The sequence below is a fragment of the Acanthopagrus latus genome, chromosome 11, assembly GCF_904848185.1.
Source record: "Acanthopagrus latus isolate v.2019 chromosome 11, fAcaLat1.1, whole genome shotgun sequence".
NCBI classification, from domain to species: Eukaryota; Metazoa; Chordata; class Actinopteri; order Spariformes; family Sparidae; genus Acanthopagrus; species Acanthopagrus latus.
This window is the reverse complement of record NC_051049.1, coordinates 25035779-25053953: the sequence shown is the minus strand read 5'-3', so window position 1 is coordinate 25053953 and position 18175 is coordinate 25035779. Positions and strand designations below refer to the sequence as shown.

General features: G+C 41.2%; 1 protein-coding gene across 1 annotated transcript in view; it reads right to left on the bottom strand.

Annotated features, from left to right (window-relative positions):
* Nucleotides 1-18175, bottom strand: part of LOC119029256 (contactin-associated protein-like 4) — a 117895-nt gene that overhangs the window by 23295 nt on the left and 76425 nt on the right. The window contains exons 12-17 of the mRNA XM_037115967.1: nt 14403-14522; nt 14074-14274; nt 10404-10566; nt 8251-8378; nt 7480-7650; nt 4709-4927 (exon numbers count right to left, since the gene is read on the bottom strand). Coding sequence (XP_036971862.1) covers nt 4709-4927; nt 7480-7650; nt 8251-8378; nt 10404-10566; nt 14074-14274; nt 14403-14522 — 1002 coding nt within the window. The remainder of the gene's footprint in view (nt 1-4708; nt 4928-7479; nt 7651-8250; nt 8379-10403; nt 10567-14073; nt 14275-14402; nt 14523-18175) is intronic.

Genomic DNA, 18175 nt, shown 5'->3' with positions numbered 1-18175 from the left:
CCTGCTCCCCGCAGCCACCCACACTGAATGACACGATGATCATGCATTCATTGTGCTGGGTGGAGCATCAAGGTTGTCAACTGGTGTAACTAAGTAAAACGTCAGTTCTACTCAGGTAGTTATGTACGACTCAGAGGTAACACACGGGTGACCCTTGTTTGTACACAGTCGATGAGCTGGGGATGTGTAAACTAACATTGACTGGTTGCTTAATTCAAACCCAATTCAGACTCTTTTTCCAATAAATGAATACAAAGAGGAACAGACTCACAGACGCATTTTAAAAGAACTACACAATAGATTTTGTTGGTGGCAGGCACTGATTACATTCTCAACCACAGTTATAGACACAGTTCTTCAGTTAACCAACACATCCTCATACCTAAACTACTGAGAGGGTGGATTGCCAGTAGCTGCTAAAATGACATACTGTATATCACCGTTCATAAAACAAGACGATCCCTGCAGCGTACCAGCAACAGGAGAACCACAGATTCACTATGCGTTTGCAGTTTGGTTAAGTTTAGGAAAACACGGTGGTTTGTCTTCAAATAACATTAATTTTGTAACTTCAGTAACAAACATATGGATGTTACGATCACACAGCATGTTGCAGTGATAATATGTTACAAGATGTGACTTAATCACATTAAGAAGTTAAAACAACTCTGAAACTCAGAGCTCGCACTCCCACGCAGGGTTTACATGCCTGCACCTCCCCTCCAGTTGGTTAGAACTGAAGAGGCCTCTTGGATGAGAAGTGAAGCGCCTTCAAGAATCTGAAACAACTCCACTTGTCTACAATACAGCACACAGAATTACTAATGAAGTGGTGGAATTACTACTTAAAACAACTCACTCTTAACTTTGCTTTCAACCCTAAAAAAACAAAACAGACATAAACATGGGTTGTAATAAGAGACTTTCACACTCAACCTGAATGTTCATTTTTCTGATGAGGATGGGCTGGGGTTGACGACAGAATAAAACTTCACCATGGCTGCAAACACACAGACCTGCGGCGACAGTAACCAAGATTCACCACAAGCATTTTAACCACTCTCAGCATGCATCTGTTGGTTGGGACACACAGTGGATGTGTTTGATTTGCGTCACTTTCAGAATGAGAATACTTTATTAATCCCGGGGGGAAACTGTTTTTGTTCCAATGCTCTGTGCAAAGTAGAAATAGAAACACAGCATGGAAGGAAGCAAGAGATAAAGATATAAATAAAATACTAAAATAGACAATAAAATAAAATGGAATATTAAAGTATACAATGAAATAAAATAAATAATAAAATAATAAAGTAGACAATCTGGAAATATATACAACATACAGTGAAATGGTTGTAGCATTATAAATGAAAAGAGAATGAGTAATTATAGTTTGTTTTGTTTTGTTTTTATAAATAGCCATTTGAGTCCGATCATCAGAGGGAGGTGTTGTAAAGTTTAATGGCCACAGGTAGGAATGACTTCCTGTGGCGCTCAGTGATGCAACCTATATCTTTTTCAACCTATGTAACCTCTGCGACTAGTAAGTCACAAGTAAATGACTTATTTCTAAGAACAGTTGAGAGTTTAGCAACTAGAGTACCAGCTACAGAGTGATCCCGGAGGATGCAAAAAAAGGAGTTTGTTAGAGTACCAAAATTAAACAGACACACACATAGATACTATATCGAACCACACAGTAAGTCATAAACACACTCATCTTCTCACATCAGCCAACACTATACACAATACACAATAACTTACACTACGAGTACTATTTTAACTAAAGCTTGCACACCGATGTGTGTTACAGTGTGTTTACAAAATTAATTCCTTCCTATGGCAATAAAGGCTGAACCAGAATAACTTTGTGTCATATATATTCACCCGGGGCAATATTAATTCAAAGTTTATTAACTATGGAATATCCTGTCTTATTAAGTTACACAGTGCAATTTTATGTTACAAATGGGAGGCACTATTCATAGCGATATAGATATCTCTGCAGTACTGTGAATGATGATTTCACAGAAGGGAGCCTAATAACTTTATGGATTAACAATAACAGTTTCTGGAGCACATGGCCCTTCACTTTCCAAAACAAGCGAGCGGAGACACACAAATGCACACTGCTTTGCTGTAAATCAAGTCTTTGTCAAACACAAACAGCCTTTCCCTCGGCACTCCATTTCATAATCCCATCATATTTCCATTCAAACATATGAATCCCTCCGCACCGCCGGTAAACACCACCCAGGACTGTGCCGCCCAAATAAGGCGAGCGGTCTGACTCATGGTCACTTCTTTCAGGCTGTTCCGAGGGGATTATTAGCTTAACGCAGTCAGCCAATCAATACCCAGCGCCACGTCTCCGCATCTCCCCGATCTCGTCATTATTTGTTAGTTGATTTTCCCTTCAAAATGTTTGTTTACAAATGCATGAATGTCCAAAATATTTGCAGACAGATAAATCACCACGGTACAAGATGGGATTTCATCCCCTCAAACTCTGTGCGACAGATGAGAGCGGGAGGTTAAACAGAAAAATGAAAAGTCTGTGGAAGAGATGGAGTCGAGATATGAGAGTTTAATATGATAAAGGTGAGAGGAACAAAGAATATTAAGTTTAACAGGTAAAAGTTAACTTTATAAAAGGCCTCAGTTCCTTAAAAAGACCCAAAATCTATTCTTTTTATACATATACTATACTATATGCTATGAACGCAGCTTGAACAGCTTGAATTCAATGTTCACAATATACTAAAATGTTTAATATATCTATATATATACTCAGTCAAGTTTTTTTTAATTGTTTTTATTCAAAGGATATGACTGGTGATATTCATATCTGTACATTTCAACAAAGCTAATGAGATGCAATCCCACTAAAAGATATTGTCTGAGCAGCCAATATTCCTTTGTGCCATCGAGCTCCATTGTTGTCCATGAACACAGCAGTAAGTCACACATGTCTCTAGACTATCGGTGACACTGCAGATTGAGTCGGTCTCTCATACACCATCCTGTTGTTGTTAATAATCTATGAAGCATTAAATGTGTATTGGTCTGCAGGTAGAAATACACTCCAACAAACACACTGTTTTTCCTGATTGAGTTAAGTTTGCTAAAAACTACAGCGTGCAGCTGTTTGAGGGGAAAAAAAAGAAAAAGAAAAGACAACTATTATTATGTGTTTCATCATGTATGTCTTCAGTAGGAATGAATAAACCTGAAGGAGAGAGTGCAAAGTGCTTGTTAGAATTACAGGTAGACATAGTTTGGCAAAAAATGCAAAACAGTTCTGCCTGTCATGAGAATCGGATGCATCTGTTTCGTCAAATTTCAATCCTGAGAGATGTGTAATTTTCCAAATGGCTCTTTAAAAACCTAGAGACAGATTTAAAGACTTTCCTTTGGTATTCTGCCCATGAGCTTCCACAAAGTGGCTGCTAGTCTTTCCGTGTTCCTTACAAACATAACATCAAAATTGCGCAGTATCAGTCAGTGAAATAACTCACACAAAAAATATACAAGGACTAAAAAACAAACTGGTACCAACTTTGACGCTTTTAGGCAACTTGTTCCACAGATTCTGATTCAGAATTACTGGTTTGTCAGAACAAAACATATTGTTTTCACGTGATAAAGCCAGAGACTCATAACAGAGACGGAGAAGCCCATTTGTAGAAACAGATGTGTAACATAGTGTTGCATAGCATTGAGCTGATGTACCTTCTTTGTTTCTTGTCTTGCTGCACAAGCGCTTCATCCCAGCTTAGCCGACACGTGTATCAAAAAAAAAAAAAGACTAATTTGAAATAAAAATGTGTTTTAACTATTTGAATTCGACTTCTGAATTTTATTTGGTGGACCATTCAGTTTGCAAAATACATATAAAAGCCACATCATCGTACAGACACGTATGCGAGAACACACGGTTATTTATTATGTATTATTCAGAGTTCAGGAAATCATCGACTCAGCGTCTCCTTTTTCCACCATAGCAATACAGATTTTTTTTTCTCAATATCAGCAGCACTTGTTAATGCTACTCAACACTTTGTAAGCACCTCTGGCCGGTTGGGTTATAAAGGACTCTGAGGATCAGGTTTACTTTTATGAGACATATGCAGCTGCCTGGCTTCCTCCATCAGCTGCCCGAGTGGGACCACTGTGGTGCAGAGCAAAACTTTTACCCCTGCAATGCAAAATGTTTGTCTAATAGGATCTGAATGGCAAAGTGGGCAGAAATTGCACACTTTGTAAATGGAAGAAAGGCCGTTGAGGTTTAATTTATCTGAACAGTCTACTTCACGATGAGCAGAGACAGAGATAATAATGTTGTGCAGGTTTCCTGTTTTAGAATAATATATTTTTCTCAGGAGGTGTTTGTGGAAACATCTTGCATCCTTGTTTGCATGTGTTGTAGATAAGAAAAGATAAGATAAGACAGCACTTATCACCAGCTCTCAGCTGCTAATGAGGTGAATGTTCAAACACCATAACTCCCTCAACTACAAGCCTAATCCTAATCCTCACCATAACCTAAAACTCACCCTGACTCCTTTTAACTTCACACCCAAAATCCTAACACGACTAAGCCTTCTAAATTCTCTCACACTGAATTTTCTTCACTTGTCATTTTGAAGCCACTTTGGGAACACACAAACACACATTCATACACTCACTCAGTCGCACGCTCGCATCTCACCTATGAATAACTGGCTGTTGAGCTGCAGGTGAATGTGTCCGTCGGCGGGAGCCTCCTGCGTGGCGGCGGGGAAGTTGTCGACGCGCAGCGACGCCTCCTTCACGTTCCGCTCGGCGCGCACGCTGTGCCACCGGTTGTCGTTCAGCGGGACGTGCGTCTCCACTCGCACCTCGAGCGGCCCGTTTCCCACGTCGAAGGAGAAGACGACCTCTGAGGAGGCTGGAGCGGAGGGCGATGGATGGAGAAGTTAAGTCAGATGAGGCGGGAGATGAAGAAACACATGCAGCAGAGGGACGGTGGGGACTGTGTGGGGAGCACTGTGATAACCGGGTGACTGTCTCATCGGCAGAGTGAGTTTGACTTGTTGATGAGGAACTGTAACCAGCTGATTAACAAACCCTCCCTGACAGTTTGAGATAATTGTGTCCTCTGATGAGTTAGACATTGCAAATCTCTCATGCAGCTTCCGAAGACTCCATCTCGGCATGGAGCGATACATTTAAAAGAATCCATCACAGCGGTGTGTGTAATCACTCTGAAAGGGGTTCAGTTACTTTTATGAATGAGATAAATGTGAACTGTGTGAAATCAATCCAACCAATGAGGAACAGTCTACAGCAGATGCATGAAGACCCTGTCAGCTGTTCCTAGATAGTCGCCTGTTGATGAAGGGGGAGGAGTGCCAAACTTAACAAAAACAGCCTTGAAGTAAAATTCTATTTTAAGTCAATATTGAAAATATGACAGATTTGGATAAAGATGAGGGTCTTCTCCTGCCACATTGTTCAGTGGAAAAGCAATTTTCTCAGTTTGGCTCCAGACTGTGCCATCTTTCATTGAACCCATTAGCCAGCCGTGCTCTTCCATCATCATATGTTGGCAGAAGTCTGAAGTGACTTCCTCCCACCCGTGCGTCTGTGGGCAGGATGGACTGACAGATGGACGCAGATCTGAGATGATTCAGAGATCAGCCCAAGGCAGGAGAGAGACGCAGCAGCTACAAACTCAAATCTGTTTGTCTCTTTGTGTGTGTGTGTGTGTGTGTGTGTGTGTGTGTGTGTGTGTGCGTGCGTGCGTGCGTGCGTGCATGTGTGCGTGCGTGTGTGTGTGTGTGTGTCTGTAATCTGGCTGTAATTTGCTTAATTATCCCATTTGGATCGATGGATTTTGATGGGGAAAATATGGCATTTTACTTTTGGGCATATTGGAATTACACTTTAATAACTTTGGTCATCAGTGAACTTTGTTCAGCTCAAGTTTAGTCATCTGTTTGTACTATCAGATTTCTGCTCTGTTTTACGGTCTCGCCATGGTCACTCTCAGGAGATGTGTAAAGTAACTGCCACTTCATAATAAAAGCCTTTTTATTATACAGCACAATATCTGGGGGCTTTTATTGTGAAGAATTTATAGGGAAATAAAAAACAGTTTGTCACTGAATTAGCAAAGCTTTGTTGGATGCGATTCTTCTGTAATGCTGCGAGTAGAAAGCATATTCACAGCTGCTCCTTTGACAACTACATACCACAAGCATGTCATGAGTAAAAGACACATCTTCAAGTGGGTGTAATGGGAACCATGTGAATGTTGGGAGCATGTTAGCATGCTGACACTGTGCTTCAGTTCAGCCTCAGAGCCGATGAAACAGCTGCACACTCATACCTGTGATTCTGAAGCTCTGCTAGAGTAAACCTGCACTTATAGTTAACTTGAAAGATGTGTTACTTTTAGCAGCAAGCAACACATAAGACTTCCTTCTTGTAGATACAAGTTGAAAGTATGCGCTCGCCCCGCGGGACTGAACCTCCAAACGTAATCTAGGCCAGCTCCCATAGCCATTAATCTTCACAGCATTTACACAGCTCTATTAGGTTAAAAACTTAACCTATAATAAAGAGAGGTTAGCTGAAGGCCGCATGGAGTCCGTTCATCCATCATTACACTGCCAGCATACCTACGCTCCACATTCGGGGGTGAAGTTAGCAGAGCGCTGACATCTGCGCACGAACACAACATCGTCCCTCACGGAGGAGTCTGTCAGCGGAGGGAGAGCCATGGGATTGTTTAACCATTTGATCGAAAAACCCAGAGGCATAAGTTAATTTAGGAACTGCTCTGTGACCCAGCGACCGTCATGTTAACAGCAGTAATAATGATGCACAGTCATCTCAACCTCAGCTGTCATAATAACAGCAGTAATAATGCTGCAGCGAGATAAGAGAGGCCCCGCTGTAACAATGTCGGGGCTCCCCGAGGAGGATGTGTACCATATGTACGGTGTCTTATGCGTGTGTGTGTGTGTGTGTGTGTGTGTGTGTGTGTGAGTGATACAGAGAAAGCAAATAAGGCAGACAGACTGCACTTCACTTCCCTCTGTTCCACAGAAATGTAACACTTCATGACTTCCTCTTCCACATACAGCAAACACATGAATGTAAAACCATCACTTTCTGTGCACTAGCTTTTTTTTATTAACTAGGAAAGTCCAACTTCTGACTGGAGGGTTTTGTCACCTGAAGATTAAAGAACCTTCTTGTGATTTAGGGTAAGAACAGAGACACTTTCCCCCTTCAGCAGCCTTCTACTTTGCACCTCTGCAAGTGAACATACGTAAAACAGGGTTTTTTTTCCTGGAGAATAACTTTAATGTATGCAATTTTTGGTTGTTGCTGTCCTTTTCCCAGCAAGGACAATCTCCCACTGCCAGCTGTTTAGAACAAAACCAGACATTTATATCATGACGGCGGAACACTTTTTGAGCTCTCACTTACAGCTGAGTTCGATCCGGATGAAGTCTTTGATGCCCAGATTTTCCAGAAAGACCCCGGAGGAGGACGGTGTTTTAAAAAGGAAGGAGATGTCTGCATTCAGCTCTCCGTGGAAGGTGGGAAAGTGAAGGTAAGACGTCTCCTTGTCAAAAAACGCAGCGTTCCAGAAGTTTTCTGAGACACAAAAATAAGTCTTCAGTTCTTAAATGCTTCATATCCCTCCTTGTAAAAATGCCTTTCTCATAAAAAGGGATTTAAATCTTTTTTATCGTACTCTGGAATGACGCCTTTTCAGTGAAATCTCATTATGATGGCTGTATAAGGAAAATCTTGTAGTAAACAAATGATGCAAATGTTCTACTAATTAGCTGAGAACAATAACTCCTGCTATGCTATCTCATTTATGTTGATGCATCTCTGAAGCGGTTTATTTATTTAATTCATCAACTCATTAAGCTGAAGGCTCCAATTAGAGGCAATTAAAACAAGGTAAAGCATATCACTGAGGTCAGTTATATATCTTTTCATTACAAGTTCTTACTGAAGAGCATACAGGGAGTCATATATTAACTGATGTTCTGCTAATTAGCTACAGCGTAATTAGCTGCAGCTTATTTTTAAATGAACAAATTAAATGGCAGGGAGCATGATGGATACAGGGATTAGTGTATAGTTAAATAAGAGCCTGTGCTTTGAATGATACAATAACATCAAAACACTGTTAAAAAAAAGCATCCTCGATGTCTCTGAAACCAGCAGCTGGAATGGACTTACTGTCACCATGACAACGGAGGGGTCCCACCCTGTAGGCAGCCTCGGACCCCGGCCGCTGGATGTCGCCCAGCACCAGAGACCGGACCGGGAGGGTCTCCTTGTGGGTGAGCAGGCCTGAGTCATTAGTCCTGTAGAGGAGTGAGGAGGAGAGTGGGGGAGAAGACAAGGAAAAGCGATACGGAGAAGGAGGTGATGGGGAGGGAAAAAGGGGGGAGAACAGGGATGACAAGAAGGGGGAGTTTGTGAAGGAGAGAGGAAGGAGAGGGATAGGTAGAAAAAAGGAGAAGAAGACAGAGAACATGGACAAGAAACAGGAGGTCATGAAGAGGTGAAAGAGTGGAGGAGGAAGAACAAGGAAGTGAAGCGGGAGGAACACAAAAAGTAAGAAGGAAAATTATGAGGAAGAGGAGGGAGGAGGAGAAAAAGGAAGAAATATAGAACAAGCAAAAGAGAGAGAAGGAGAATCGGAGGAGGAAAAAATAATGAGAAAAAGAGAAGGTTTGAAGGGAGAAGGTAGAGAGGGAGTGGATGGGAAGAACAGAGAGGCGAGGACGTACAGAAGAAACACAGGGATTAGTGAAAGAAGGAGAGAGGAAGGAGATAGATAAGAATATACAAGAACAAGATGGAGAGGCAGGGGAAAGAAACAGAAGAAGACGTCAATATTAGAAAGTTGAATGCACACAGAAGCACTGAATGCCCGCCTGAACGCAAAACTAAACCGCGCCAGAGAAAGCGGGGTGCACTTGATCTCTGCGGTAAGCAGGCAGACGTCCGAATGGAGACGGCATTTCAGCTGATACAACTCGTCTCCGCCGCCGCTGCGTGGGGCCGTTTTCCAAATGAACGTAGGCTGAGTGATTCATCTGCACATTCACCACACCGCATGGTGTTTCAAATTCCAACAGTCAGCTCTGTTGCTGTGAAATTTTGTTTAAAAAAAAAAAAGCCTAAATCCAGGACTGTAGGCACACACTGCGCCGGTGAATCTGATGAGATATTGGCGGCAGGGGGAGGTCTATAAAAATAGAGTAGGAGTCTTGCAGATTTAGGCAGGGAGATAATGGAAAAAAGGACCTTTGGCTATGCAGACAGTAGGATTGGTTACAGTATCGGAAAATGCAGAATTAGCTGTAGGATTGGGGAAGGTGACCTAAATACAGAATTGCTTACAGCTCGGATAAAAGGATTTAAGTAGAGCACAAGGAGGGATGTCGAAATATCTGGAGATTTGTCCCCAACGTCTCATTGCTCTTCTCTGTCCAGTGTGGAGGGATGTGATGGTAAACACTGAATCCTGTTAATGGCTTAATTAGAGCAGTAGATGGATTTCACTGAGCCATTTAACTGAAAAGACTCAGACGTAATAGATGCCTTTTCAAAATACATTTTACACACTCAGCGTTTTATTTCTCGCCATTACATTAAAATATTTCTTTTCACAGCGGGTCCAACCGAATCATTATTTTTATAAAGACATTAAAGCTGAGTCATAACAGCATTTTTAATCATTTACTGTGGTGCAAACACAGCTTCAGCAGTTTGATCTAACCCATTAAAGAGTAATGACTGTAGAAAGTATGTTAAGGAAAAGCCCACAGCATTTTTTTTCTTCCAGAGGTGAAACCATTTGACGCGAGGCTGCTCACTACAAAACCAAAATGCTTGATTTGACATACGTATTTGTGATCCCTTATAGACAAAGCAGTTTTTTTAAAATAAAAATGCCAAAGCCAAACCTCATACTTTGATAAATGTGAAACATTTCAACACCTCTGAGCTTAGCTCAGGTTGTACTTTAAGAGCTGTAAAGGAAACTATAAAATCCCACTGTGAACAAAAATAGCTATTACCAGGATGGCATATATGCAGCAGGGCTGTACTGTATGGATGATGCAACCAAAGTCCTAGAGCTGTGCCACTAGCATGGACATCATACATTTGATCTGTGATTTTTCAATAACACAACCCCTATAAGCCTGTGGTCAATTTATATTACAGCACTCCAGGATGTCTCAGCATAGATACAGGAAAGATCTCTGTTGGCAGAACATTGCCTGGTGGTGTTCTTTGCCTCCATCTTAACCTTTGTTTTCTTTATATTAGGAAAAAGTGTTCGCTCAGTTTTCCTATCTAATAGTAAAGTACAGTACCACTGGTCGTAGTCAGCGTCACAGTTGCAGTAGTGATTTGAATCCAGACAGTTGTCCTGCAGACCACAGGCACACTGCCGGCTGTCCGGCAGAGCCCCTCCCCAGTACGCCTGGACCTGACCTGGAGCAGGACCGCCGAGCCACCAGCTGAACGGAGCACCCTCTGAAATACAAACACACACACACGCACACACACACACACACACACACATACACGATGAAATGCATGCTATCTGATTTCTGCCGTTGGGGGTCTCTCTTTTAAAACACTGAAAACAAAAGATGGAGTTTGATGACACAGAGATCTGCTGGGAGTTGTTGTCATTCTTAAACAACCACCATGGAGTGGCAGAGGAATGAGTCTTAAAAAACCCATAAGTTGGCGTAAGTTGATACACTATATTACCAAAAGTATTCGCTCACCTGCCTTTACTCATTCTATGAACTGAAGTGCCATCCCATTCCTAACTCATAGAATTCAATATGATGTCGGTCCACCTTTTGCAGCTATTACAGCTTCAACTCTTCTGGGAAGACTGTCCACAAGGTTGAGGAGAGTGTTTATAGGAATTTTTGACCATTCTTCCAAAAGCGCATTGGTGAGGTCACACACTGATGTTGGTCGAGAAGGCCTGGCTCTCAGTCTCCGCTCTAATTCATCCCAAAGGTGTTCTATCGGGTTCAGGTCAGGACTCTGTGCAGGCCAGTCAGGTTCATCCACACCAGACTCTGTCATCCACGTCTTTATGGACCTTGCTTTGTGCACTGGTGCACAGTCATGTTGGAAGAGGAAGGGGCCCGCTCCAAACTGTTCCCACAAGGTTGGGAGCATGGAATTGTCCAAAATGTTTTGGTATCCTGAAGCATTCAATGTTCCTTTCACTGGAACTAAGGGGCCAAGCCCAGCTCCTGAAAAACAACCCCATACCATAATTCCTCCTCCACCAAATTTCACAGTTGGCACAATGCAATCTGAAATGTACCGTTCTCCTGGCAACCTCCAAACCCAGACTCGTCCATCAGATTGCCAGATGGAAAAGCGTGATTCATCACTCCAGAGAACGCGTCTCCACTGCTCTAGAGGCCAGTGACGGCGTGCTTTACACCATTGCATCCGACGCCTTGCATTGCACTTGGTGATGTGTGGCTTGGCTGCAGCTGCTCGGCCATGGAAACCCATTCCATGAAGCTCTCTGCGTACTGTACTTGGGCTAATCTGAAGGTCACATGAAGTTTGTAGCTCTCTAGCAATTGACTGTGCAGAAAGTCGGCGACCTCTTTGCACTATGCGCTTCAGCATCCGCTGACCCCTCTCCGTCACTTTACGTGGCCTACCACTTCGTGGCTGAGTTGCTGTTGTTCCCAAACGCTTCCATTTTGTTATAATAGAGCTGACAGTTGACTGTGGAATATTTAGGAGCGAGGAAATTTCACGACTGGATTTGTTGCACAAGTGGCATCCTATGACAGTTCCACGCTGGAATTCACTGAGCTCCTGAGAGCGGCCCATTCTTTCACAAATGTCTTGTTTCACAGTCTGCATGCCTGAGTGCTTGAATTTATACACCTGGGGCCAGGCCAAGTGATTAGAACACCTGATTCTGATCATTTGAATGGGTGAGCGAATACTTTTGGTAATATAGTGTATTTCATACTCATTAAAAAAAAACCTTAATGTGTCTTTAAAAAGCAGTTGCTCACAAGTGGCTAAATGAGACTACAGAGGCTGTCGGGGGCATTAAATGACATCACACCAAACATGGAGACTCATCTATTCAATATTCCTTCTTTCCACAGAGGCTCTAGTTGCAAACTATTCGAACTCTAACTTTAAAACTTGTTCAATGATCAATTTACAGTAATATCTTTAACTTTTTACTTCTGGCACTTGCATTGATGCAACAAAAATCATAAAAATTAATCTGTCTGTGAAGAGTATCATACATTTTTAAATAATCCAAAATCCAATTGAAAAATCTCATAGCCTTCTAGTGTAGGTAACAGGACAATGATAACCTCCAGCTTAGCCTACACAGATATCATCCCTGCCACACTCTTGCTGATGATTATCTAACTGACATGAGGCAGAAGTGTTCACAGTGTCATGTGACCAACTTCCTTCCTCACTATCAGACATGTTCTGTGTGTTTCCCCAGAAGTTGTAGCAACAGGTGAATGAAAACACACTGTTACCCTCAATTAGAGAATGAGAGATTTTTGAACATTATTGGAAGCATTTGTGACAATGTAGGCACACAACTCAGCAAAACATGACAAAGGTCTCGTCGTTATTAGATACTTCAGTGTCTTCAGTACAGATTGCGTATTTAACCACTAATCCTTTCTTGCTTCGCTTAAACTGCAAAACAGAGATAAGACAATAAATGCAGCGGTCACTGACAGTTAAATGGAAAGTGTTCCTGAGGAAACTCATCACTCGCACATGTATCATCACAGCACATTTTTTCTTGATGTGTCTGCTTCAGTCAGCACCCGATTTGCATTATGAAATGTGACATAAGCAGATCTTCATGTTTTTTTTTCCCTTCCTTCCCTCTTTATGTTGGTCTTCCATCTGTCTGAAAACCTCCACCGTCTCTTCCGACGCTCCTCTGCAGCCGCTCCTTGTTGAACTCTCACAGTCTATATACCATGTGTGACTGCTGTTTTCCCTGCTACAATGGGACATATAATGGGGCTGCTACTCTATCAGACCTCTCTCTCTCACAGGCATTACAATGAACAGGTCTTGTAGTGCACACAGTCCAAACAAGATGAGCCGCTTCCCTCAGTCCAATCTGAAACTCAGGTATTCTATTTTTCTTTATACGACTAAAGGTAGGAAGATGTTGGATTCTTCTGGTGAAAAGATGAGCATGAATACTGACTAAAGATTTCAGTCTGTAAGTGCCAGCTTTGAACCTGTCCATTGTAAAGACAGTTTCTTGTGTATTTAAGTCTTTTTTCAAGAAAGAAAAACAAACAAAACAAAAAAAAGAACCCAGAAACGGATGATTTACTTGAGAAATCGAGTTGTGGTGATACACTTTTCTCTGCTGCAGTGGAGAGAAGAGGTTAAAAATGCAGAACAGAAATGTAATGGATGTTTTAATTAGCTACTAAACTGACTAAATCAGCAATTCACACCACTCCTCTCTTGCTCCAGATATAGATCCCCCAGTTGCAGAAAAAAGTCTGTTTTTGCAAAGAAGTTTTCTGCTGTCATTTAAAAAAACTGCACACACACAGAACTCAGCAATACAAATAAAACGTATTAGCGTGTAGTGCATTCATGTGGCGTCAGAATATTCAGAAAAATGTGTTCCTGTCTGTCAAGATTCACATGGATAGCCGAGTCAAGTTGGAACAATGCCATACAAAGTCTGTGAAAAGTTTGGTACAGGTTTCCAACTTTTACATTATATGTGCATGGCCGACTAAAGTGAATGTTTAGTTAGTGGTACATTAGTTAAGAAAGTTATTTTTTTGAGGATTGACTCTGATAACAACACATCAAACTGATCTTCTTTTTAGTCTCCCTGTTGTTTAAACATTAAGTCTTAAAGTTATTAAGTGTGAAGAATGACTCTCCAACTCGGGAAATGACACCATCTGATGTGCACCTGAATGCACGAATAGACACAGCAGAGAATATATCAAGTGAGATGACCTGGTGTGTTGAGGAGGCGGGACTTCCTGCAGTGGTAGGACAGTTCCTGCTCACAGTGCTCTGATTGGCTGACGATGGCTGCTAACTGCTCCTCTCCGGCGGCGTAGTCAAAGTGTGCTGAATGTTGGCTCCTCTCAGGGGACGAATGCACCGGGGTCAGCTCTGTGTTGTTGTGCTGGATCACCATCCACGTCCTGTCCTCTGTAGGAGAGGGGACGAGAGAGAAACAAAGACGAAGACAGAAATCAATTACAATGTTGATGAGATTTAGTGGGCAGATACTGAAAGTGGGACGTGTCTGTGTGTAGATGTGCAGCTATGTGCGCTACCTGTCATGTCACAGTAGATGAGCTGGGGTTGGATTGGTCCACTGCCGTCCACGTCTATGTAATAATGTCCTGATGTGTTGCCTTTGTGTTTGTACGCCTCACATGACTGCTCATATGTCGCTGTGAATCACGATGAACAAAAAGGATATTGACAACAATGACACCTAAATAACTAACACTGTTTTAATAGTTAGGTACAGGAAGGTAGGTTGATAATAAAATATTTTAAAAAATGTGAACCAGTTCTGAATTTGAAATAAATAAACACTTCCGTTTCCCTTCTCCACTTCAGCCGGAGACACTTTAAGGGGCTCTGTTGAAATACCATGTTGTGCTGGAAGTTGATCGTGAGTTTATGTTATCGGACGCAGTTTCTAAACTACCATCATTCTGTGGTGCTGATCAGCTGTGAAAACACATGAATAATAATGTGTTTGTGCTTTTGATAACTTAAATGTGTCTGATATCAGATACTTTACTTAAGTACTATTTGTACTGGTGACTTTTCCACTTTTAGTAAACGTGATATCTTAAAGCAATATCTCCAGTATGACTTTTGGGTACTTTTTGCAACACTGCGGACTGTCACGTTGCACACCACCACCGATTGCATCAGAGTTTGCAGATGCTGCACTACTTAAGTCAATGAAAGCAATTTAGATTCATATCATCATGTCATTATAGGCTGAAATTTCAAGGGCACCATTAAATAGTGCATAATAAAAATGTCCTGCATGGTCATTTATCTACCTGATAAATACCGAACAATTCTAATCCAAGATGTATTAGAATCTTTTTTTAACGTATTTTCAGGGTGCCAGAGGAAAGCACATCCCAAACCATATTACCATTGTACTGTATTCTGAATAAATGTAGAAAAAAGGAGCATTTAATGGGATCACTAATTTAAAAAAAAAAGGCTTTGATCCAATTAAAAACTGTTATGTAACAACAAAATTGGCAAATATGGAACTGAAATAGGTGAAAACAAATTATTTAAAGGCCCCCAGTTATATAATGTTTTATCTCACACACACACATACAGTGACGAACACTCTCTTCACTACAACTGCAGGAAAATAAGTCGCAGGAGTCTGTCTACAAATGTTGGGAGTCCCACACTTTGTTAACACTTTTTGTCATGTAAGTCAAAGACTTTTCCCCAGACAGTCCTGTGATACAGCACAAGAAATGTCTTCACCCCAAATAATACTCAAATACAGAGGTGAGCTGGGTGTGGGGGTGCAGGAGGTGGTCCTGATCCTGCCAGGGGCTGACACAAACGGAGCGTAGAAGGACTCAACCATTGCTTGGCGGCATAATCAAAGCCAGAATCTCTTCACTTTCTAATTTGACCCAGCTGAAATACGGCAGGCAGCTTCCGGGTTGAAATCCATTTTTGCAGAGTGAACAGGCTGCCTGAGGAGTTACTCTCCATTTCTGACATGCTTTCTGCCTTCATCTCCACTACTGTACACCCTCCCTCTTGTTGCTATCCTCACTCTCTCTTTACATTTCTCTCTGTATGACTTTTTCACCTTTTTACATCCTCCTAAACCTTCTATCATTTCCATTGCTATAGTTTATCAATTACACAGGGGAGCGAGTTAAGTGATATTGCTCTTTGTTCGACCCAAGTGAGAGATATTTCATTCTAGTTCAAATGTTCTGACCTATAAAGTAGTATTTTAAACTCATTAGTACAAAAATGGCTCACACATCACAGTGTAATAGCTCTTCAAACTAAATATAACAAACTGAGAGTAATTTGATTCAGCCCACACTCTCAGAAACACTCATGAAAATGTTCAAATTATATTTTAACAACTGGTGCAAGGGCTGCTGTGAAATTTTCTACAGATGCTTCTGGTCTTTTGAAGATAAATCCTTTCGACTTTGGTGATCCAAAAACTTTGAATTTTGTGATATGCTAGCATGCACAAATGAGATGAGTTAAATATGCAAACATTATTCCTGATGTATCTTGGCATGTTTGCTTTGTCGTTGTGAGCGTATCCTTCAGTATGGTTACTAGTAATAAGAATGCTAGGCTTTGCATATGTTCAGCTTCAAAGAGCCTCTGAAGACTCTCAATGCTTCTCTGAAGACAGGTCACATGTAATAGTCTGACTATATATGCCATGAAGGGTGTGTTGGTTTGCCAAAGTTTGCAAACAGTCATTTAGCAAATCTCAGCTATCCACTGTAGATGTCAAGCAAGTTGAACGGTTTATTGAACTTCTTCAATGACACTTCTTAAAAACATAGAGCTTGTGAAACGACAGTTGCCTAGGTTACAATACTTAAAATGACCATGACCTGGATGACTGAGAACCTTCATTAGCTTTTAGCTTAGATGTCTTTTCTTTGTATTGTGCCTTTGTGTTCTGGTTTCTTAGATTACCTTCACTGTGGCCACACTCACTCTGTTCTAATCAGGAAAACAACCTTATAGGTTTACTCTACAAGGATATTTACTTTCTTGTTGGGTGGTGACCTCTAGTGGTCATAGTAATTATTATGACAGCAAAGGAAGAAGTAAGGTAATGTAGTATAAATAGCGACAAAGGGAGGATGTTGGGAATGGATGGTCAGGTGAAACAATGTGGGAACCCATGTGAAACTTTGAAACCAAAAGTCAACTGTGAGTTATTCTAACGTACTAACATAGTAAAGTAATACAACATATTGAGTTGTTTAGGTAAAAAAAAAAAACAGAAACAATCCCCACATTGGGGGACCTGGAACCAGCGGATGTTTGGAATGTTTGCATTGGAAATAACCAGTTCTCAAAATTCCTGCGCATGCTTTTGTGCATTTGCATTTAATTACTTGTGTGTCATTTCTGTCATTCCCCGTAAAATGGCTCCTTAGCACTTTTTAGGGTTTATACATAGAACCATCGTTCTAAGAGTGTATTTATTCTTATGGTAAAATCTTCCAACGAGATACCTGGAAACCTTTTAACTCGGCAAATCAAAATACTAAGCAGGTAGAAAGAAGTTCACATCACTCCCTCAGACATCGTCATTGATGTGGGCTGTTTGAAGTACAGTGTGGGTAAAAAAAAGTGTAGCTTTCATCTACAGCAGGATGCAATCTCTTTGTTCTTTCCTCAGCTTTCTTTTAGACAATTTATTTCTGCATTATGTTTTACCAGACAGATTATATCTATTAAGATGCAGCACATCAAATTAGGTGCAAACTTATCCGTGAGTCTCCACAGGACCACGGTTAATGCATGTTTTTAAGGAAACAGCCATCAAGTACATTTTCTACCGAAGGCATGTTTGACTTGAAGCATCTGATGCAGTTTGGAGGAAAAATGTGTGTGTGATCATTGTTTTGTGCTTGTGTCTTATAAAATGTCGTATTTCCGAACATGCCAATGAAAGTCACACCATTTATTTCTCCTGGTGCCTCTCTTCAAGTTTTCCTCTAAGAATTGTTTTTTTTAAGAACATGAAATATCACCTCCATCTTTTGTTAATATCTCAAATTTTTGAAGCAGCTCTTTGTCTGTCACAGAGTGACAGAGTTGATTGACAAATGTTTGATACTAGCATCAACCCCCACCTCAGCATGTCAAATGGGACTTGAGTGGAGAGCAGACTGTCATGTCCTTTTACAGACCGAAGCTACAGTTGGACACACACACACACACACGTCACAAAAATAAACGCACAACTTTAAAATGCACAAATAAAATGAAAAGATCAGAGATGGTGGGCCATCTGCAGGTTTCAGAAATCCACAAAAAAGACTCTTTAAGA